Source organism: Oncorhynchus nerka, linkage group LG16, assembly GCF_034236695.1.
Source record: "Oncorhynchus nerka isolate Pitt River linkage group LG16, Oner_Uvic_2.0, whole genome shotgun sequence".
Classification (NCBI taxonomy): Eukaryota; Metazoa; Chordata; class Actinopteri; order Salmoniformes; family Salmonidae; genus Oncorhynchus; species Oncorhynchus nerka.
In genome coordinates this window covers 8,140,220-8,163,996 of record NC_088411.1, presented here as the reverse complement: position 1 = coordinate 8,163,996, position 23,777 = coordinate 8,140,220, and the positions used below count along the sequence as shown (strand labels likewise).

Here is a 23,777-nt window from a genome sequence, read left to right as displayed (position 1 = left end):
ACACGTGCCATCATCATTGCTTTGCGCAAAAAAAGGGCTTCACAGGCAAGGATATTGCTGCCAGTAAGATTGCGCCCGTCTCCTTAAATTGATTCAGCTGCGGGATCGGGGCACCACCAGTACAGAGCTTGCTCAGGAATGGCAGCAGGCAGTTGTGAGTGCATCTGTACGCACAGTGAGGCGAATACTTTTGGAGGATGGCCTGGTGTCAAGAAGGGCAGCAAAGAAGCCACTTCTCTCCAGGAAAAACATCAGGGACAGACTGATATTCTGCAAAGGGTACAGGGATTGGACTGCTGAGGACTGGGGTAAAGTCATTGTCTCTGATGAATTCCCTTTCCGATTGTTTGGGGCATCCGGAAAAATGCGTGTCCGTAGAAGACAAGGTGAGCGCTACCATCAGTCCTGTGTCATGCCAACAGTAAAACATCCTGAGACCATTCATGTGTGGGGTTGCTTCTTAGCCAAGGGAGTGGGCTCAGTCACAGTTTTGCCTAAGAACACAGCCATGAATAAAGAATGGTACCAACACATCCTCCGTGAGCAACTTCTCCCAACCATCCAGGATCTATTTGGTGATGAACAATGCCTTTTCCAGCATGATGGAGCACCTTGCCATAAGGCAAAAGTGATAACTAAGTGGCTCGGGGAACAAAACATCAATATTTTGGGTTCATGGCCAGGAAACTCCCCAGACCTTAATCCCATTGAGAACGTGTGGTCAATCCTCAAGAGGCGGGTGGACGAACAAAAACCCACAAATTGGATTGCAGAGGTCTTGAAAAAAAAGGCTCAACACTGCAAATATTGACTCTTTGCATCAACTTCATGTAATTGTCAATAAAAGTCTTTGAAACTTATGAAATGCTTGTAATTATACTTCAGTATTCCATAGTAACATCTGACAAAAATATCTAAAGACACTGAAGCAGCAAACTTTATGGAAATTAATATTTGTGTCATTCTCAAATCTTTTGGCTGTGACTGTAGATAGAGCATATATGAAGGCATACGAGCGCACCTACTGACCAGAGCACCCACTGATAGGATCGGCCATTTGTATTGTCTTTGTATTGTTGTTGTTTTAATAAAAATGAAAACCTACATAATAAAGAAGACACTGGTATCTCGTAACCATGGTAAGGATGTGGTTTCCATGGAGAAAGAATGCAGTATCCTTTGAAGTGTCTTGACCAATAGTTTTTGTGATATAGACCATTATATTTCCAGGATTGCTGCTCATTGGAGGATTGTACCAATAATTTATTTTCTCACATAATTTTGCTGCAAATCCAGTGTTTTATTTTACCAAATTAAAAAAAGAATGTCCCTCTATGTGACAAGGGAGAACTCAAATGGTAAGTTTCTTTGTAAATTGTGCAGGCATTCAAACATGTGCCCAGTATAATCTTCAGGTAATTAATATTATATGTCTATGTTTTGGATGAAAAACAACTGTCTAATACAATAGTTTGACCTAGCTCTCTCTTGTGTAACCCATTCTATGCAGAGGAAGCCTTTCCCCCTCTATCCCCAACTCCGCTGTCCCATGGAGATCTTGTCCATCCCCAGAACCTCTCCAGCAAGGTCCCTGCCTTTTTCCACTCTCAGCCTTATCAATACTGGAGCCCTTCATCTCCAACCCATCATAACCACCTGCTGGCTATGGACATGTACTACCAGAGCCCACAACAAGCCTCTGCCCCCTGGGAACAGCAAACTCCTAGCTATACTGGCTATACACCCTCCTCTCATACTGAGCAACAGTATGGAAACTTCTACAATTATCCCCTCTCCCATGGAGATCACTACCATACCATGCAGTATAAGGGGGCTCCATGGTTGCCACCACCGATAAAGGTACCACAAACCCCCACCTATGACAAGCGGGTGTTGGAACAGATAGGGCCTGTGTGTCCTCTGATGGTAGCCATGATGGTGTCAGGTATACCAGTGGTCCCTGTGGTTGGAATAGGCTTGGGCAGTGTGCGGTTAACAGCCCAACGGTTCATGGAAATGAACCCGAGGATGGATGTGCTTTGGAAGGAGGAGATGGAGGATATTCTGGCATCATTCAACAGTTCTGAGGAGGAGAGATACTGGAGTAAAGGATCATTCCTAGCACAGCTGTACAGCAGCCATATTCCTCTTGGCCAGTTTGACCACTTCGTCTGATAGGGCTAGGAGAGGCTTGTACAATAAAACATATTTAGTACAATATTGAGTTTTATATGACCAGTACAATGTTATCATTTAATTTTTATATTGTGGAAAGTAGCCGCCTACCTCTGGATGTTGAATATTTACTTACACTGGTATGTTTATGCAATGTTTTCAATTCAGGTTCACTCAGAATAAAATAAAAGTCTCATTAAAAAGTCTGACTTGTTACAAACATGTTGGCCTGTTGAATGTAACTCAAAAGTCCTCACACGGAACTTTTCTTGATACATATTGTGTACTTTTATCCAGTACGGACATTTTTTGTTAGCGCACTCATTTTGCGCAGCAGGCGTTTTTTTATTTGGTATCGTGAAAAAGACTAGCTAGAAGAATATAGGTTGTTTTTAAAGCAGTTTGAACTTTAGTTTGTTTTGGGCTGCAGTATTTGTCCAATTAATTTAATTCACAGCGTGAAACCGTTTCAAATGTGTCGTTTATCACCCGGTGAGTAGACCAGAGATGTGGGAATTACAACCTGTTATTCTGGCTAATGGTGGCTACTGGCTAGTTAGCTAAACATTCAGGTGAGTGCCTAATCATCTTTAATAATCAGTATCCCAAGATAGGACCTCTTCTATTGACGTCTGTTGTTAATTGGTCCAATAATAGCAATTAAGTGATCAGGCTGTCAGTAGTTAGCTAAATAAAATCTCATTGTTAACAGATTTATGCATTTTTTATGTAACGTTACCTAGGTAGGAAGCTAGCTAGCAGTGATTTGAAAGTATTGGTAGAACACGAACTATATAAACTAATCTTGTCTCCAACAGGTGCTGGAGAATGATGCAGTCCCTAACCCCAGATGTTGAAGTTCGACTCTCAGTGGGCCAATGCGTCCGAACTCTCACTACCTCCAAAGAGAAGGAAGAGGTGACCAAAACTCTACACACACTAACCAGTTACCTGGACGATGGGCCTCAGAGTACAATTACATCAGCTCAGCGAGCAGAGTTCAGTCGAGCCCACTACACCAGGACCCTACAGTTTCTCATCAGTAACATCAATGCTGATTGGCTCCAGCTTCTTACCGTTGCCCAGTGCACAGAATTGTGGGATGGTTTGTTCCTCCGAGGTCCTCCAGACCAGACTCTGTTAGTGCTGATGGATGGTATCAGCTCAATGAGGTGAGAAAAATGTTTGAAGATGTTAATAGTGGATACTTAGTCTTTTAGAATCCAAAGGGCCATACTCATTTGAACCATGGACCACAGCGCGGCCAATGTATACAACAATCCCAACACTATATGTCTAAACGTTAATAGTGCAAGTCGTTTTGGAATCCTTTGGAAGTTAACTTTAATATCATCGAGAAATAATTGTACAAATATAAAATATATACGCACTGTACACCTTCTAAACAGGTTGCAGCGGACAGTGTTTTTCAGTTACCCTTTTCTGTCTTCTTCCATTACACAAAGGTGTTCAGAGATACTGGATAACTAATAAGAACAGGCGGTTGCCTCTGTTCCCGTAAACAAGCTGGAAAGTTGCTGTTACATGGAAATATGGCGGTGTGGGATTTGTTAAAACTATGTCCATGATCAACTTGGATTAGCTAACACAACATGCCATTGGAACACAGGAGTGATGGTTGCTGATAATGGGCCTCTGTAGATATTTCATAAATAATCAACCGTTTCCAGCTACAACAGTCTTTTACAACATTAACAATGTCTACACTGTATTTCTAATCTATTTTAATGGCCATAAAATGCGATTTTTCTTTCAAAAACAATTCAATTTCTAAGTGACCCCAAACTTTTGAAAGGTTACTCGATAATATTACATTTCCAAAGGTTTCCAAAACCATAAGTGAGGACTGGTAATGTCTAAACAGAGCATCTGGGCTGTTTACACATTCTATGCGACAGCGAGACAGGATTGGGAAATTGACATTGATGCATTACAATGCATTGATAGTCAATATAATGGGCTACTTGATACTGTGAATAACTGTGTCTTTGCTGCCGGTGACCTGTGTGGTAATGATATACTCATCTTGTACATTTCTCTGACTGATTCTCCTTGTTTGTGTGTGTGTTTTGGTGTGCATGAATGTGTGTGATCATCTATCTCCAGCAGCCCCAGTGCAGGTCTGGACCGTTTAGTCAGCATCCTAGAGCGGTTCCTTCAGAGTGGTCGTCTGACAGTCCTACTGTGGACCCGCTGTCAGGGGACGGGTCCCTCCGACTCTCCCCAGCTCAGAGAGACCCTGCTGAGCCGCCTGGTGGCTCTGCCTGACCTGACTGCCAACCAGCTGCACCACCACAACAAGACCATCTTCCTCCCCCAGCAGTACTACCGCCTATTGGCCAGAGAAATGCTCACTGTGCTAGAGAGAACCTGTCAGGCTCTGAGAGGTTTGTGTGCCCATTCATCAGTTTATGTCTACTTTACATAATGCAGAAGATAGTACTTTTTTAATATAAGACAGTACTTTCTGATTATGGGCCTATTTATGGCTGTTTTGACTTTAACTGTCTTATTGGAAATGTATTTTATTATGTGTGTAACTCACTGTCAATACACTGTTGTTCCCAGATAGAAAAGACTGCTCTCTGACTTTTGTGGCCCAGGCACTGGGGAAGGCCTGTGTTCAGGGACACAGTGGTAAGCAAGGCTGTGTTCCTCCTGCATTGATGATTGTCAACTGTAACACTTTCCCATTGTATCATCAGAAATGTTTCATAATTGTGTGCTTCTCTCTGCAGGGTTAGTATTTGGGGTGCTGGCCCCTCACCTCTCCTCCTGCACGCTTTCAGACATGGTGTGGCAAAGGGTGTGCTGGAAGCTGCTGGAGAATGTCCCAGAGCGCTGGCTGGAGAGCGTGCTCACTGGGATGGTGCAGGCTGTCAACAGGTGAGGGATGTCTCCCATCAACAGGTGGGAGATAGCTAGAAGTTATCAAAAGGTGTCAAAAACATACTTTTTACTGCACCGCATTTACCCCTTTCTCTCGTAATGTAAGTGTTATTTTTCCCCTAGACCTGATGCTCTGTCCAGGATCATGGGGAACCTGGTGTTGAAGAACAAAAAGGCCCAGTTTGTCATCACCCATAAACTGCTGCTGCTTCAATACAAATATGAGGTGAGACGGTGAACTCATGGTGAGTCTAGTCAATCTATCATTTTTGGAAATTGAAAAAGCTTCTGTTATAGCTGAAGTGTTTAACTTACTTTCTCCCAGACTCGTGTGTTGAGCATTCTTCTAGGCTACCTGGCTCAGGACAGGGAGAGAAGGCCACTACTTATACAGGTGAGTGTACAACGTATAAGACTTGTGTTGTGATGATATATGGGTATTTATGAGCATGTTATTGACTGTGTCCAGGTGCTGCGGTCGCTGTGCCAGGCCTGGGCTAACCCCAGTGCAGTCAGACACACCCCTCTGGAGCAGCAGCTCTATGTGAGCCGGGCTCTGCTGCTGTGTGTGGGACTACTGAGTGATGCAGAGCTACAGGAGCTACGCTCAGGTAACACTCCGAAAACTACGCCACAGTATTATGTAACACGGTCAGAGGTGTTCACACTACTTTCTGTCCTGTCCGTCTCTGGGTTATGTTCATTTGGGCATTTAATATTTTTAAAAATCCTGCCCAATCAAACACGACTCTGTTGTCCTTTCTCCTTCCTCCCTGTCAGAGCTGCTGCAGTGCATGTTGGGAGGGATGCAGAGCCACCTGGACAGCAGTGTAGTCCGTGTGAGGCGCATGGGCATGGTGGTGGGGGAGTGTCTCAGCTCCCGCATGGATGTCAATGGAGCCAAACTGAAATTCGAAGTACAGTATTGTATGGCACCTTTCCCAAGGCTTTGCATTTACATTTACATTTAAGTCATTTAGCAGACGCTCTTATCCAGAGCGACTTACAAATTGGTGCGTTCACCTTAAGACATCCAGTGGAACAGCCACTTTACAATAGTGCATCTAAATCTTTTAAAGGGGGGTGAGAAGGATTACTTTATCCTATCCTAGGTATTCCTGAAAGAGGTGGGGTTTCAGGTGTCTCCGGAAGGTGGTGATTGACTCCGCTGTCCTGGCGTCGTGAGGGAGTTTGTTCCACCATTGGGGGGCCAGAGCAGCGAACAGTTTTGACTGGGCTGCGCGGGAACTGTACTTCCTCAGTGGTAGGGAGGCGAGCAGGCCAGAGGTGGATGAACGCAGTGCCCTTGTTTGGGTGTAGGGCCTGATCAGAGCCTGGAGGTACTGAGGTGCCGTTCCCCTCACAGCTCCGTAGGCAAGCACCATGGTCTTGTAGCGGATGCGAGCTTCAACTGGAAGCCAGTGGAGAGAGCGGAGGAGCGGGGTGACGTGAGAGAACTTGGGAAGGTTGAACACCAGACGGGCTGCGGCGTTCTGGATGAGTTGTAGGGGTTTAATGGCACAGGCAGGGAGCCCAGCCAACAGCGAGTTGCAGTAATCCAGACGGGAGATGACAAGTGCCTGGATTAGGACCTGCGCTGCTTCCTGTGTGAGGCAGGGTCGTACTCTGCGGATGTTGTAGAGCATGAACCTACAAGAACGGGCCACCGCCTTGATGTTAGTTGAGAACGACAGGGTGTTGTCCAGGATCACGCCAAGGTTCTTAGCGCTCTGGGAGGAGGACAATGCTTTGGGTGCATCTCTATAGTCTGAAGTGGCTCACTGTCCCTATTTTTCTTTTCTCTGCTCATACTGACCTGAAAGAACTGAACGGGTGAAAACAAATACCATAATGCTTTCTCCTATTTACTGTTCAGATCAGTGCACTTTAAAGAAAGGAGATAGGCTATGTCTGTCTTGTTATGAGTCTTGTGTAGGACTCCGGAAAGGGTGTGTGTTCATTTGTTGTGTTTCTCCCGCTCAGTATGAGCATGATGAGGAGACCGAGGAGCTGCTCTCACTGATGACTCCACTGTCTGAGGAAGAAACAGAGCTGCTTGATGACAGATTGGATCTTCCTCAAGGCGTCAAAGGGAAGACAGTACCCTCTCAGGCAGTACCATCCCAGGCTGCTTCCGTGGCTCAGAAATCAGGAGCTGACCCAGACTCAGAGCTGGATAGGTAAGAGATACTATTATCATAATCAAACCCATAAGACTCTGTAATACCTCTTGTTATACACTACATGTATTAACATAATCCTGTCTGAGACTGAAGTTTTATATTTAATTAAAATCACTACAATCTTCCCATGGACAGTTAAGAAGGCATGGTTTTGTAGTGTTGTATCGATTAGGCTCTATGACCCTGTCCTGTGTGTGTTTGAACCAGTGATGATGAGCTCACCCCCTATGACATGTCAGCTGACCAGGAGATGAGCCAAGCTGCCCCACCTCGCTACCTCCGAGACTGTCTGGAGGGTAAGATACAGTATATAGGTCTCTCCATGGGTGGGAGATGGACGAAGCAACGTGTTGTATTTTACAGCAAAAGCTGCAGCGGAAGCGAACTCCTTTGTCTTTCGTCCTCGCCCACGTGTGCGCAACTGGCTAGGGAACGCGTTGCATTGAGGGCTCTGTGGAGAAACTTGTGAAGGCTTTCATATGTCTTCTGTGGGTTAACTCATTTAAACCTATCATATATATATATATTAGGTTAATTTATGCTCTAAAATTATGTTTGTTTATATGGGCAGAATATTATATAAGATTAAGAAAAATGCCCTGCATTCGTTTCCTTCATTTTAGACTGAAAGTGTGATCGGTACCAGTAGCCTGTGTAAAGTCTACGAGTTGCATTTTTTAGATATGAAAAACAGTGTTTGTAAGAATGTCCAGAATATTTTGATGTCTTGTTCATTGCGCCAGTGAAGTCAGTTGGATCCAATCCAATACCCCTTAATTTATGTTGATTATCTGCTATTTTCTGCTGGAGTTACAGCCATGTCTACAAGGTTTAACAGAGAAAGCATTAATGTAACGTGTTAATGTTTTCATGTTTCTGTGTGTCGAATTGGACACGGAGTCTAGGCTGCTGTGCGCAATTGTGTAGGATAGCCTAGGCCAGTGGTTCCCCTTAACATATAACCTCCAGCTGCGTACCCCCTCTAGCACCATGATCAGCGCACTCTGAAATGTTGTTTTTTGCCATCATTGTAAGCCTGCCACACACACTATTCAATACATTTATTAAACATAAGAATGAGTGAGTTTTTGTCACAACCTGGCTCGTGGGAAGTGACAAATAGCTCTTATATGACCAGGGCACAAATAATAATATAATAATAAATCAATCATTTTGCTCTTTTATTTAGCCATCTTACATATAAAACTTTATTTGTTCATCGAAAATTCACCACAGGTTAATGGTGTGCTTGAAAGGATGCACATAACTCTAATGTTGGGTTGTTTTGGAGAGTCTGTCTTTCATTTTCCACATACAGTCTGTCCCTTTATTTAGTTTTCATGCTAGTGAGGGCTGAAAATCCACTCTCACATAGGTACGTGGTTGCTGTGTCTTAACAGTGCGATTTGCCAAGGCAGGATACTCTGAGCACAGCCCAATCCAGAGATCTGGCAGGCTTCTGATTAAATTACATTTTCACAGAACTGCTTGTTGCAATTTCGATGAGGCTCTCTTGTTCAGATATCGGTAAGTGGACTGGAGGCAGGGAATGAAAGAGAGAACGAATCCAGTTGTTTGTGTCGTCGACTGTTATGTATGTAAAACCCGTCCTCTCAAACAGAATTTGTGAACATAAACGATAAATCAGGAGAAACGACAGGGATTATCCAGTCCAGAACATTTTAATGACCTGAAACATGACATTTCTAACTTTAAAAAAAAAGATTTTGTGGCGTAGAGGAAGGTAAGATATAAATAGTACTCTGAGCAAAATATAATATTTTGGGAGTTTCACCCTCCAGACATTATTTCCTGAATGTCTTAATGATGAAATGCCTATGTATGTTATGTTGTAATGTGAATATGAATGAAAGCTTTTTAAAGAGCAGTGTGCAGGTTTCTTCTTGTTTCTCATTTTATTCAACTGTTACCATGTACCTGTAAAAAAGATTGCTCATATGTGCAAGTGTCTTTTGAATGCATTCAGTTGTGCAACTGACTAGGTGTCCCCCTTTCCCATTAAGCTTACCAATGCTCTCTTTATTTTACTAACTTGTTAAATGATTGGTTCGTTCATCCTTCCATCCATTTCTCCCCAGCCTTCCTCTCATCTGAGGACCCAGTGAGGGTGGATCTCAGTCTGAGAGCCATTGAGGGCTTGGTGAGGAAGAACACTTCTACAGCTCGAGAGGTGAGAGGTCACACACTGTTTACTACATTAAAATGATAAGCATATAGTTCCCTTGTTATAGTCGTTCCCTTAATGTTTGTCGCTCCTCAGGTCAGTGTTGAACTGAGCAAGGTGCTGCTGCACATGGAGGACAGGTACAACACTGTGGGTTTCCTGAGTCTCAGGCAGGCTGCTATGGTGGCCCTCACTGTCACCGACTCTGTCCCCGTAAGATATTTCACCTTAATCTTCTACCTTTTTATATTATAGTTTAGTTTCATACACTGAGTGTACAAAACATTAGGAACACCTGCTATTTCAATGACAGACTGACCAGATGAATCCAGGCAAAGCTATAATCCCTTATTGATGTCACTTGTTAAATCCACTTCAATCAGTGTAGATGAAGGGGAGGAGACCGGTTAAAGAAGGAATTTTGAGACAATTGAGACATGGATTGTGTGTGTGCCATTCAGAGGGTGAATGGGTAAGACAAACTATTTATGTGGCTTTGAATGGGGTATGGTAGTAGGTGCCAGGCGTGTGTCAAGAACTACAACGCTGCAGGGTTTTTCCACACTCAACAGTTTCCCGTTTGTATCAAGAATGGTCCACCACACAAACCGACATCCAGCCATCTGGACAGCCAACTGTGGGAAGCAATGGAGTACAGCATCCCTGTGGAACGTTTTCGACACCTTGTAGAGTCCATGCACCTATGAGTTGAGGCTGTTCTGGGGCAAAAGGGGGTGCCGCTCAATATCAGGAACGTGTTCCTAATGTTTTGTACAGTCGGTGTGTATGGTCAATATTCACTGCTAAATACACCATGTCCTTTTTAATTCTCATCCGTTTCATTCACAGGTGACTGAGTATCTGACCACAGAGTTCTACTCCATGAATTACAGTATACGACAACGGCTGGATATTTTAGAGGTGAAGAGAACACTGTTCCTCCCTAGTATCTTCTGTGAATGTAGAATGCCTTTTACAAAGGCTTCATAACCATTTATTTATCTCCCCTGTGTCAGGTCCTCATTATGTCTGCGCAGGAGCTCTCTCAACCAATCACTGACAAAGGAGGTCCATCCAAGGCCATTCAGCGGGTTACCATGAATACACCCCTTTACCCCGGCGATGACCCCATACACTGGCGACAAGTGGTGGAGAGGCGGATTCAGAGTAAGACCAAACGGCTCAGTAAGGTAGGCTGCACAACAGTTTCAATAAAGTTATTTCTTTGCCTTTTAAATAATACTGGAATTAAGACTAACAATACAGTAGCTAAATCTGATTCCTGATCAATGTTAAGATTGGTTTTGTTCTGCCCTCATTTCAGGGTGTCACTCACCCCCCAGCCAAGCCCACCCCAAACCGTTATGCCCCTGTTGCTGGCCACTTCTTCTTCCCTCTGCTCAGAAACTATGACAGGTAATGTGTTGGAATGTACAGTGGGGCAAAAAAGTATTTAGTCAGCCACCAATTGTGCAAGTTCTCCCACTTAAAAAGATGAGAAAGGCCTGTAATTTTCATCATAGGTACACTTCAACTATGAAGGAAAAAAATGAGAAGAGAAAATCCAGAAAATCACATTGTAGGATTTTTTATGAATTTATTTGCAAATTATGGTGGAAAATAAGTATTTGGTCAATAACAAAAGTTTATCTCAATACTTTGTTATATACCCTTTGTTGGCAATGACAGAGGTCAAATGTTTTCTGTGAGTCTTCACAAGGTTTTCACACACTGTTGCTGGTATTTTGGCCCATTCCTCCATGCAGATCTCCTCTAGAGCAGTGATGTTTTGGGGCTGTTTCTGGGCAACATGGACTTTCAACTCCCTCCAAAGATTTTCTATGGGGTTGAGATCTGGAGACTGGCTAGGCCACTCCAGGACCTTGAAATGCTTCATACGAAGCCACTCCTTCGTTGCCCGGGCGGTGTGTTTGGGATCATTGTCATGCTGAAAGACCCAGCCACGTTGTCCGCCAAATACGACGAGTTGAGTTTTTACCAAAAAGTTATATTGTGGTTTCATCTGACCATATGACATTCTCCCAATCTTCTTCTGGATCATCCAAATGCTCTCTAGCAAACTTCAGACGTGCCTGGACATGTACTGGCTTAAGCAGGGGGACACGTCTGGCACTGCAGGATTTGAGTCCCTGGCGGCGTAGTGTGTTACTGATGGTAGGCTTTGTTACTTTGGTCCCAGCTCTCTGCAGGTCATTCACTAGGTCCCCCCCGTGTGGTTCTGGGATTTTTGCTCACCGTTCTTGTGATCATTTTGACCCCACGGTGTGAGATCTTGCGTGGAGCCCCAGATCGAGGGAGATTATCAGTGGTCTTGTATGTCTTCCATTTCCTAATAATTGCTCCCACAGTTGATTTCTTCAAACCCAGCTGCTTACCTATTGCAGATTCAGTCTTCCCAGCCTGGTGCAGGTCTACAATTTGGTTTCTGATGTCCTTTGACAGCTCTTTGGTCTTGGCCATAATGGAGTTTGGAGTGTGACTGTTTGAGGTTGTGGACAGGTGTCTTTTATACTGATAACAAGTTCAAACAGGTGCCATTAATACAGGTAACGAAGGGAGGACAGAGGAGCCTCTTAAAGAAGAAGTTACAGGTCTGTGAGAGTCAGAAATCTTGCTTGTTTGTAGGTGACCAAATACTTATTTTCCACCATAATTTGCAAATAAAGTCATTAAAAATCCTACAATGTGATTTTCTGGATTTTTTTTTCTAATTTTGTTTGTCATAGTTGAAGTGTACCTATGATGAAAATGACAGGCCTCTCTCATCTTTTTAAGTGGGATAACTTGCACAATTGGTGGCTGACTAAATACTTTATTGCCCCACTATGTGTATGGGTCCCTAGCAAATGAGTGTGAGGCAATGTGAGAGAGTGTGTGCGTGTGATACAGTATTCTTCATTTGAAGCAGTTTATTTGTGTCACACCTTTTGTGCTACACAATTGTATTTGAGTTCTTGTATGCAAGTGAACAACATTGTTGTTCCAATACTAACATTTCTCCTTGACCTTGACTCCTAGGCCTCAGGTGACCTTTGACCTGCTGGGCGGTGACCACCTGGTTCTGGGGAGACTGATCCACACGCTGGGACTCCTCATGCACCTAGCAGTCAATGCTCCGGTAGGCTACAACTTGATTTCTTCTGGTGTCACCTCATAAAATGTCTCCCTTGCTTTGACTAGGCTAGTATTTGGCTCAGTTAGGTGTCTAAAACATGTCTATTATTCGCTACTGCATAGCATAATGTCACCTCAGAAATTATCCCCATTGCTGTGACTTGACTATGTGATTGAATGGGTTGTCTGGTGTTTTGCAGGTGGCCACTCAGATGGGCAGAGCTCTGTTGGATTTTGTCTGGGCCGTACGCTACCACGTTGACCAGTGAGTATATCTATACACGCGTCATAAATAGGAAACTGTTTGAGTGTGGGTAGGAAGGAAGGTCTTTTGTCCAACTGGTCTATGGCTTACCCAACCTCTGTATTTCCAACATAGGATGGTGCGGCGAGGAGTCCTATTTGCTGTCTGCTCCGTCTTTCTGAGCATGCCCAGTCAGAGTTTGCTGGTGGAGCTCAGTGATCAGCTGTTTGAGACCAGAGCATGGCTGGCAGGTGAGAATACAGGGCAGAACAATAAAGTATCACTTATGTTACTATATACAAGAGTAGAGACCAGACTACTTTATCTCAACATACTTGACGGAGTTGTCTCACCCAGTGAATTCAGGGAGTAGAGTTTGACATTAGTAGTAGTTTATTATGATTACATGTAGGCTGTACTTGGCAGCTAAAGCTGAATTGCAGTACACAGAACATAAACAACTTTGAAAATTCACTTGGCCGCTGGATAATGGCGCCGAAGGAGATGGCTGCCGTTTTACGGTCTCCTAACCAATTGTTCTATTGTGTTTTTTTGCATTATTTGTAAGTTATTTGGTACATAATGTTACTGCCGTTGTCTCATGACCGAAAAGAGCTTCTAGATATCAGGACATCGATTACTCATCTCGTATTGGAAGAATTTTTCTGTAACGAGTCGGACGCGAAGGATTTACTTCAGACACCCGACAAGGCCCAAATCCCGTGATTCGCATGAGAAAGAGACGGAGATGTCGGGTGCCTTTTAAGGATGAGTGGGTAATCTGCCTCTAACATCAGTACTATTAGTCAATGTACAATCATTGGATAACAAAATAGACAAACTACGATCACTAATATCCTACCAATGGGACATTAAAAACTCTATCTTATGTTTCACAAAGTTTTGGCCTCTGTGTAATCCTCATTACTTCGACGGTAAATGCAAATCCGACCATCACCCCTGGTGAGACAAAACTGCATCTCGTCAGTGAAGAGCACTTTTTGTCAGTCCTGTCTGTTCCAGCGACGGTGGGTTTGTGCCCATAGGCGATGATGTTGTTGCTGGTGAGGACTTGCCTTACAACAGGCCTACAAGCCCTCAGTTAAGCCTCTCTCAACCTATTGCGGACAGTCTGAGCACTGATGGAGGGATTGTGCATTCCTGGTGTAACTCAGGCAGTTGTTGTTGCCATCCAGTACCTGTCCTGCAGGTGTGACGTTCGGATGTACCGATCCTGTGCAGGTGGTCTGCCACTGCGAAGATGATCAGCTGTCCGTCCTGTCTAACTGTAGCGCTGTCTTAGGCGTCTCACAGTACAGACATTGCAATTTATTGCCCTGGCCACATCTGCAGTCCTCATGCCTCCTTGCAGCATGCCTAAGGCACGTTCATGCAGATGAGCAGGGACCCTGGGCATCTTTCTTTTGGTGTTTTTCAGAGTCAGTGGAAAGGCCTCTTTAGTGACCTAAATTTTCATAACCGTGACCTTAATTGCCCACAGTCTGTAAGCTGTTAAGTGTCTTAACGACCGTTCCACAGGTGCATGTTCATTAATTGTTTATGGTTCATTGAACAAGCATGGGAAACTGTTTAACCCCTTTACAATGATCTGTGAAGTTATTTGGATTTTTATAAATTATCTTTGAAAGACAGGGTCCTGAAAAGGGGACTTTTCTTTTTTTGCTGAGTTTACTTGTTCATATTACTTCGACTAACCTGTGCCCCTGCACGTTGACTCTCTTCTGGTACCCCCTGTATATTGCCTCGCTACTGTTATTTTACTGCTGCTCTTTAATGATGTTATTTTCATTTTTTTACACCTAGTTTTTCCTCCACTTTTTTTTGTAAGTGCATTGTTGGTTAACCTCTGGGATATGTGGGACGCTAGCATCCCACCTGGCCAAAAGCCAGGGAAAATGCAGAGCGCCAAATTCAAATAAATTACTAAAAAATCTAGCTTTCATTAAATCACACATGCAAGATAGCAAATTAAAGCTACTGTGAATCCAGCCAACATGTCAGATTTCAAAAAGGCTTTTCGGCGAAAGCAAACGATGCTATTATCTGTGGATAGCACCTCCGTAAACAAAGAGAGAAACCATATTTCAACCCTGCAAGCGGCGACACAAAACGCAGAAATAAAATTTGAATTCATGCCTTACCTTTGATGAGCTTCTTTTGTTGGCACTCCAATATGTCCCATAATTATCACAAATGGTCCTTTTTGTTCGATTAATTCCGTCGATATATATCCAAAATGTCCATTTATTTGGCGCGTTTGATCCAGAAAAACACTGGTTCCAACTTGCTCAACGTGACTACAAAATATCTCAAAAGTTACCTGTAAACTTTGCCAAAACATTCCAAACTACTTTTGTAATACAACTTTAGGTATTTTTTTATGTAAATAAGAAGGAAAACAAACTATAGCTACATTTCTGGTCACGCGCCTCTAACAGTACACTTCAAGTGACCCTCGTTCAAGATGGCCGTACTTCTTCATTACACAAAGGAATAACCTCAACCAATTTCTAAAGACTGTTGACATCCAGTGGAAGCGATAGGAACTGCAAGAAGGTCCCTTAGAAATCTGGATTCCCAATGAAAACCCATTGAAAAGAGTGACCTAAAAATAAAAATACAATCTGAATGGTTTGTCCTCGGGGTTTCGCCTGCTAAATAGGTTCTGTTATACTCACAGATATGATTCAAACAGTTTTAGAAACTTCAGAGTGTTTTCTATCCAAGTCTACTAATAATATGCATATCTTATCTTCTGGGGATGAGTAGCATGCAGTTGAATTTGGTCATGCATTTCATCCGGACGTGAAAATACTGCTCCGTCACCAAGAAGTTATTGGCTTGTAAGCATTTCACTGTAAGGTCTACACCTGTTCTATTCGGCTAATGTGACAAAAACAATTTGGTTTGGTATAATGGTCTGGTTAGCTCGTGTACCAGCCCGAGCCGTGTCAACTTGCATTCATCCTCAGTCCTCCTCAGCTTCTCTGCATCCACACTGGATTAGGTTTGCGCACTCCTACTAATGGGCAGCACCTACTTGGGTGATGCTTAAGCTGCCACTGGCGCTAAAAAGCTCACCGCACATCAGTTTAATGTAGTATGACTCCTTTGCTGTCGCCACATTGCAGTCCCACTTCTCAAATATAAGGATTTTGTTGATGAACTGAAAATGGCATTGTTTTCAGGGTATTTCTGACCCTAAGCCTACCATTGTCACATTAGCGCTGTAAGTTTTACACGCCTTTGATGACATCATTCAGGGCTGACCTTGGGTTATGTGTATTTTAGGGATGACCAGAAGAATGTGGTTAAAAAGAGCACAGTCCAGAATGTTCATGCAGCTGCTCAGTGTGTGTGAATCTGAGAACACACACGCACACACACACACACACAGCTGGGGTGAGCATTGCTGGGAAATGGAGGGAATCCAGGATATCCTGTCCTGTGCAGACTGTCTGTGACGCCATTCACTCATCAATGGAAATGGAAATTCTCCCAAGGACATTACCAATAGTCCAGAAGACACATGAATGTTAAAAATGTTACAGAATCATGAATGCTTGGGTTTTCAATGTGAATCAACTGTTGCATTTTTAAAAAGCCTTTCATTTAAAAAAAATACATGCTTGTTTTATTGCCTGAACAGCCTCATTGTTCTTTATGGTTCATTTCTACCTGTTTACCGTAATAATGATACTCATGGTCCAACCTGTTGTGCTGTTGACAGACGTAGCTGAAGGGGACCCTGATACAGACTGCAGGAACCTGGCCGTGCAGAGCCTGGTGCTGCTGGAGAAGAGTCTGAAGACTGAAATGAACCCTGCTGCACTGGTCCTGCAGTCATGATCACAACATGATGATACACAGTGGACCTTGAAGTCCTATCCCTCTGGTGTACAAAAGGCAACAAACAGCTAGTGTATTGGTTGTGACTGCCGGTGTATTGGTAGTGACCTGCTTTAGGACACTGATTGTGACATGAGTACAAATTATGCTTGCCAACAGGAACTGGCTGGCAGAAAGCCCTAGGATGTTACGGATCCTGGACACTGAAGGATGTCCTTTAAGCTAGAGCTACAGGCGCTGCATCCCCACCATATCCTGAAATTAATAAATGTATGCCAAAGGAGGAGGAGTGTGGAACAGTGTTACACATACACTGCATTGTTTGGGGTTTTAGGCTGTGTTTCTGTGTAGCACTTTGTGACATCGGCTGATGTAAAAAGGGCTTCATAGATACTGGATTTCAATCAATCACATGTAAGGGACCATAGCTTTCATCTGGATTGAGTCTGTCATGGATAGAGCAGGTGTTCCTAATGTTTTGTACACTGTGTATACTTGCAGACACACACACAAACTAATTCATTAAGCAGTTGAAACATACCAAGACTGGAAAGGAGGATGTCATTAGACAAAAATAAATTATGTATTAAAATGTTTGTGGAGGATGTCTTTTTTTTTATTTTTCCTGACCAGGAATATCCCTCTGTACTATAGGTGTTTGCTTACACAGGAAGTCCTGTAAATTATGTTTCCTTACACACGTGTACAACATGCATCCTTCCCCCAGAGAAAGACCACGCATGTGGACTTGTGTGTACCTCAACAAGTGATTATTTGGGAGGTTAATTTCAGCTGCCTGAAACAGCAGAATCCTCCATAATAAAATAAATATATATATATAAAGAGAGAGAGAGAGAAACCAGTAGCCTGGGAGCCACTCTGCTTTTGTTCTCATGTTTGCTGTGACAATGAATGTGTCAAGGAGCTGGGAATGCACACAACGGATCTGAGACCAGGCTACTCAGTAAATTGTTCCTGGCTCCTTTCTGTTTCAGGGCCATGGAGAGATGTCAAACACCTACAAATCCTTGCCCTCCTGAGGAGAATGACATTGTGTACCTTTGTCTGGCAGAAAAATACAATCAGTAACCGTTCATGTTGCATCTAATGGACGTAATCAAATTAACAGGCTCTGGGAATATGTATTAACTTGAAGTAGAGAGCTATTTCTGTATTCAATGACGCCTATTTACGGAGCCTTAAGCAACCCTGTAAAAATGAAAGGTTGTGTTGTGAGCCACATGCCATAACACACCGATACCATCGGTAATTTCCGTAACTCCTCCCACCCTTTCCGACGACGTTGTCGGGGTAACTAGAAGGACAGCAGAGCAAAACCACAGTACTGGAATTTCCTTTTGCTATTTATGTTGTCACGACTATTTACCTATTTTTGGAAGGCACCTATAATAAATATTTTCATGTAACTTCTCTATTCTTTTGAACTCTGACAGTTTAATGCTAACGTTAGCTAACCATAGCATGCTATTTTTGCAACAGGCCCCAATGGCAATGGATTAAGTTAGCTAGCTAGCTGGCTAACGTTAGCTTGCAGCCAATGCTGATTTAGTTACCATAGCGAAGTTACTTAGCTAGCCTGTCTTTTGCGATTAGTTGTGTCCAGTAATCCACATAACGCTCACAAATAACCAGAGGACCATTTTGAACAGCCAGGTCTGTTTGTGTTAGCTAAGTTAACGTCGCTAGCTAGCTACAGTTGTCAGGAACATCATTCCAGCAGTTTATAGCTAACTTGCTTAGCAGCAGCAGTAGTAGCTATTATGTTGCTTGGTTATCTGATCAAGTCACTTGATGCAACACATAAGTGACATGCTACTTACTCTCTGTTGTTATCATCCATGCATAGTCAATTTAATAACTACCCACGTGTACATCAACTAACTGGTGCCCCCTTACATTGACTCTGTACCGGTACCCCCCCTGTATATAGTCTCGCTATTGTTATTTGCTGCTGCTCATGAATTACTTGTTAATTTATTTCTTATTTTTATCTGTAATTTTTGTATTATTATTTAGATATTTTTTTTATAGTGTTTATATATATTTTTAAACTACGTTGTTGGTTAGGGGTTCATAAGTAAGCATTTCACTGTTGTATTCAGCGCATGTGACTAATACAATTTGATTTAATTTGAATAACATTTGAAAGACCTTAGCTATTTTGCCATCTCCTGTGATTATTGTTTGGCAAGACCGCATAAACAGATCTGGGATTCAGGTTAGGGTCAGAGTGACAATGTATACTTTGGAAACCATTCTACTAAGCTCCTGTCCCAGTGTATGATGCTGACTGGTTGTGGTTGGTCCCAGAGATGTGGCGATGCGGGCGGCAGTGGGTGGGGACGAGAGTGCCCTGGACATGTTCAACTGGAGGAAGGCTGGGAAGTTAGAAAACTATTAGTGTTTTTACCTGCGTTGTTCCCTTACGTGTGTGTGTGTGTTTGAATGTGTACGTGCATGCATGTCTGAGATATTCCCCTGAAACAAGCCCTCAACAGTTAGTGTGTGTTTAGGTTTGGTGCGCTGCCTGGTGTAATGAAGCTAAATTAAAGCAGCACTGTCACTGCATGCCTTGGTGAGTGTGTATTGACTCTGTGACTCCGTGTCCTGTCGTGGAAATACTAATTAATAATGATTAGAGACAAGGTCAATCACCAATCAGGATTTTTCTTTTTTCAAAACGTATTAATAACATTGATTAATTATTGCAATAATGAAGCTGGTCGACGAACCACCCCTAGATGATTAGTTGAGAGCCCAACGAGCAGATTTGAGCCACAGCATTTTATAGCAAAGTATATCTTCCTGAATGTTCATGACAAACAACAGATGTATGGAATGGGTCACAAGGTTAAGATTTTTATGAAAGATACTAATAATTCACAGCAGACAGTATCTGCTGTAAAGACTTTTCTCATTGTGTAGAAACCAGGGTCTGGCCGCCAAAACAAGGTTCCTTTCATTATCCATACCCAAGCCATCTCTCCCTGGTACATTCCAGTCAAACCGGAGCAACGTCCCTCACATGAATGGAATGTGACTTGTTAGGTTTATCACCCAAGGTATCGTAAATCTACTGTCAGCATTAAGCCCCAGATGCCCACTCTCCGTTCACACAGACATAATATAGTTCTAATAATCCCCTATTCTGTTGCATAAAGCAACCATTTGATGCAATGACAGTATTATAACAATCTTGTAATTTCCAGAAAAGGTACACTGTGTGAATGAGTGTGGCAGGAGTAGCCCAGTGCTCAGTGTGGACGGCTCCACCCAGAAGCTCTTCTATCTGAAGAGGAGAGACGTCCTAGAAATCATGAAAACCCTTTTGATGTCGCAGTACACTCTGGGACCTGAGGGGGGAGCCCCGGAGCTCATGAAGGTACAGTGTCACAGTCAATTTTAAATAAAATTGCATTGGTCACGTACACAGATTACAGTGGCACAGTCAATTCAAGTGTGACTTTGTGTGTTTATGTGTTCTGTTGTCACAGGTGAAGCTGAGCGGAAAGAGTGGCCGAAGCGCAGATATCGTTTCAACAGAGCTACAGGGGAACAGGTCATCAGGTCAGACACACACACTCACTGTTGCGCTGACATACATTGTGGTGCTGACATACATTGTGTTGTAGGCTCTGGGACTGGATAGGGATGACAACTATGTTCTCTCTCTGGATGAGAGCCTGGGTAGGAATGAACTTTACTGGTGTTGTGAAAATGTGTGCTAATTGAGTGCTATGGTAGACTTATGTTAAATGGATTACTATTACACAGTGTATATACAGTCACTAGCCTAGTCCCAGATCTGTTTGTGTTATCTAGTGGTTAGAGCTTTGGACTAGTAACCGAAAGGTTGCAAGATTGAATCCCCGAGTTGACAAGGTAAAATTATGTTGTTCTGCCCCTGAACAAAGCAGTAACCCACTGTTCCTACGCCGTCATTGAAAATAAGAATTTGTTCTTAGCTGACTTGCCTAGTTAAATAAAGGTAAAATAAATCAAATTCTTGCCAGCAAATCCTGAGTCTCAAGTTTGGAGAAGCTCATTTTCACCATAAAAAAATATAAAGCATTCCAAGCGTCATCACATTTGCAGACTTATGTAAGATAACTGACTATTCCTAATGTTATTAATAAATTGGATAGTCATAATTTAGGATAATAATTTAACTCAAATCACTTTTGCCAAAAAAAGACTGTTCAATGCAGCGCGAGGTGGAGTAGGCTTAGGCTAGGCTATATCAGATAGGCCTATGTTTCTTTTGCTTTGCACGGGAAAAATGTGGCCTTTTATAAAAACATTTCATACAATTCTACAACACTTTATATGACCCGAGAGATTAGCAGAATCTTTTTTTATATGACTTTCAAGAGGCACTGACCCAATGATAATGACAGTGAATATGCACGCTCACCGGGGATGTCAGTGTCAGTGCTCGCCATGTATCTATGTCTTGTTTGTGGTGCTGGAATTCTTAGTAGGTAGCCTATGGTTTTTGTGCATATTCTGCAAACAGGCTGGTCCAAGTCATCTGGTTCTCCATTGTCGTTAGGTTTGAAACGGAAATGAAACCAAAAATGCCATCTTTTTCACCTCATTCCTCCAATCTACTATAATAATGAAAAAGGACAGAGGTGAAGGGCTATCGGATCTACAGGTACCCCCGGTCCCCACTTTTCACCCCACCCCCTCAATGAACTGAATTTGCCTTCAAAGATTCTCTCCTATTCACACATATAAAGGATTACAGTTTAATCGACAGATTAAGTTAGCAAAACAATACCATATAATAAATAGTTAACACTCCCACTATGGGTAAAGTATATCTACATTAAAATTAAGTAGATAAAACATTTTATTTAAAAAATTAAAAGGCTTTTGTAGGTTTTTATTTTCATGATGGTTTTCATCCAAAACCATCAATGTCATGGTTATCCATTTAACGTCACAGCCCTATAGTCGTTCTCCCTTGCCTAACTCCCCATGCGTCTTCTCAGAGATCCTAGCTGCAAGCACCAACAGGGGGCGTATAGCTCTGTGGAGAATGGTGAGCCAGCCAAACACCAAGATGGAAGGCCCAGGCCCAGTAGAAACTACATACACCCATGGAGATTGAGGGCATTGTCACCTAAGATCCAGGTATACCACTTTACTGCAGTGCTACTGTAACAGTACTCTTCTTGCATTGTGTGCAGTCATCGACACGGACTCCAATTTGTAGCACCAGTCATGGAAATGTATTCTGATAGAAACGGCACAAAATTGCACGTCATGCAATGCACAGCTCACCATCCATCTCTGCACTCATACACTCTGGTTTGGTGCTTGTTCAATGGGATGATTCTAACTTAACCATCCTCGTAAGCAAGCCACGCAAACCAGCCAATAAGATGCCATGTTGAGAAGGTGAAGGCAAGACTAAACTAAAACCAAAAACCCATTGGCTTAACAATAGTGGCAAGGTGAATCACCAATATAACCGTGTTACACTACATTATACTGTATTGACTCTTGGCCACAACAGGGACAGTGTATTATATCCTCATTCATCACCTTGTTTAGACAGATCCTATCACAATTCATTTACAATGCATTTTTTCATTTGGCACACCTGGCCTAAAACATTTGATTTCACTAATTGTGATCACAAAACTATTACCATTCCCATAGACAGTTGTCGTAGCAGAATCAGAATTAGTTAGGTAACATTGATAAATAAGATGTTTTATCTACTTTCATAAATATGCTTATGTGGGGAAAAAGTCACTTGGGGCCCAGAGAGAGGAGAGGTCAGGCTTGTCTTCATATGTGAAAGTATCTTTTAAACCATGTGAAGGGATGATTGAGGGGGAACCAATTATCTCTTGGCTCCACAATGTCTGTGTGCTCGTCACTCCCTACTTTTCCCATTTGGGGGAAGAGTATGGCAGTGTCTGGAATCATTGTATGTCCCCTCTGATTGCCCTTATCTTGATCTAGAGGCTCACTCTCCTCTCTGTGAGCTTGTCCAGGAGGGGTTGTAATTTGAGATGGAAGTATCTAGAATTGACAATTGATATATGCCATTGGATGAGGTAATGTTTTGGTACTATGTTGTACCAAGAACGAGATAAGAACTTTGTTTAGGAGACCAAACTGAACGATAATTTATAGCTAATGCTGTCTGGCTATGGGATACTCCTCTCTCAAGTAAAAGTCTTCCTTTGTGCAGTTTTCCTAAGACCTGTGGTTCATCATTGTGAGTTGGGAGGGGTGGATCTTTGCTATAAAAGATCTCAATAGCCATTATGTTGACACTCTCAGAATTCATTTATAGACACTGAATTGATCTGAGAGTCAAGGGGCTATGGTGAAGCTCATATTATTAAAAGATGAAGTTTAAAGTATAACTCTGACTTGTGTGTGGTTTGTAAACTCTCCTTTCACTTAGTAATACAGGAAATTACCATGACACAGTGCAGTTATATTAGTGACTATGTTGTTTAAGTTTTACGATAATGTGTTGTCTGATTGATTACAATTGTCTTGTGGAGTTTCCAGTGGGGCTCCAACCTGAGCTTGCTGGCTGCCAACAGTGTGTTCACAGTGCTGATCCTCTGTGAGCACGGCATGTCGGCTCATTTCGGCCAGCAGGTGGCAGCTGTGCAGCTCAGCCTCACCATGCTCTGCAGCTCAGCATCACCATGTTCTGCTGTGCAGCTCAGCCTCACCATGTTCAGCACCAACTCCCATCTCACCCTGTGCTCAGACATGCACATCAAGGGTGTCTGCATAACCAAGGTAACCAACCCCAAAATGTGTCTCGTTACACTAGGTAACCAGCCCATAAATGTGTCCCTTCACCAAGGTAACCAGCCAGGGAGGCTAGAGGAATTTGTTTCTGCTCAATATATGACACTTGAACTGTGTCCATCTCACACAAGCAGGTATGAGTATGTGAGTTGTGTTGAGTGGTCATCTCTTAAGGTCCATACACACCAAATACGATAACTATAACAATAAGTATATCGATAAGAAAGTAGAAGTTGTTCTAATTCAAGTGAACAGCAGCGTA

The 23,777-nt window shown here is 42.8% G+C and overlaps 2 protein-coding genes across 6 annotated transcripts in view; both read left to right on the top strand.

Annotated features, from left to right (window-relative positions):
- The first annotated feature begins 2,485 nt into the window (after positions 1 to 2,485).
- Positions 2,486 to 17,298, top strand: LOC115143971 (TEL2, telomere maintenance 2, homolog (S. cerevisiae)). 5 transcript variants are annotated; one of them, XM_065002389.1, is made up of 20 exons: positions 2,486 to 2,747; positions 2,994 to 3,347; positions 4,306 to 4,583; positions 4,765 to 4,833; positions 4,935 to 5,082; positions 5,209 to 5,311; positions 5,411 to 5,479; positions 5,555 to 5,696; positions 5,866 to 6,002; positions 7,069 to 7,265; positions 7,476 to 7,564; positions 9,368 to 9,459; positions 9,550 to 9,666; positions 10,303 to 10,374; positions 10,470 to 10,643; positions 10,778 to 10,869; positions 12,493 to 12,592; positions 12,789 to 12,853; positions 12,968 to 13,083; positions 16,584 to 17,298. In XM_065002389.1, exons 2-20 carry the CDS (start codon positions 3,004 to 3,006, stop codon positions 16,700 to 16,702), a joined length of 2,523 nt encoding a protein of 840 aa, XP_064858461.1. In that variant the 5' UTR covers positions 2,486 to 2,747; positions 2,994 to 3,003; the 3' UTR covers positions 16,703 to 17,298. The 5 variants fall into 5 exon arrangements, with proteins under 5 accessions (XP_064858461.1, XP_029540342.1, XP_029540340.1 ...); XM_029684482.1 differs by having other exon boundaries at positions 4,303 to 4,583; XM_029684480.2 differs by lacking the exon at positions 16,584 to 17,298 and adding an exon at positions 16,145 to 16,576 and having other exon boundaries at positions 2,486 to 2,667; positions 4,303 to 4,583.
- An 82-nt stretch (positions 17,299 to 17,380) lies between these two features.
- Positions 17,381 to 23,777, top strand: part of LOC115143970 (intraflagellar transport protein 140 homolog) — a 52,284-nt gene continuing 45,887 nt past the window's right edge. The window contains exons 1-2 of the mRNA XM_065002393.1: positions 17,381 to 20,105; positions 20,218 to 20,290. The gene's annotated coding sequence lies outside the window, so the exon portion shown is untranslated. The remainder of the gene's footprint in view (positions 20,106 to 20,217; positions 20,291 to 23,777) is intronic.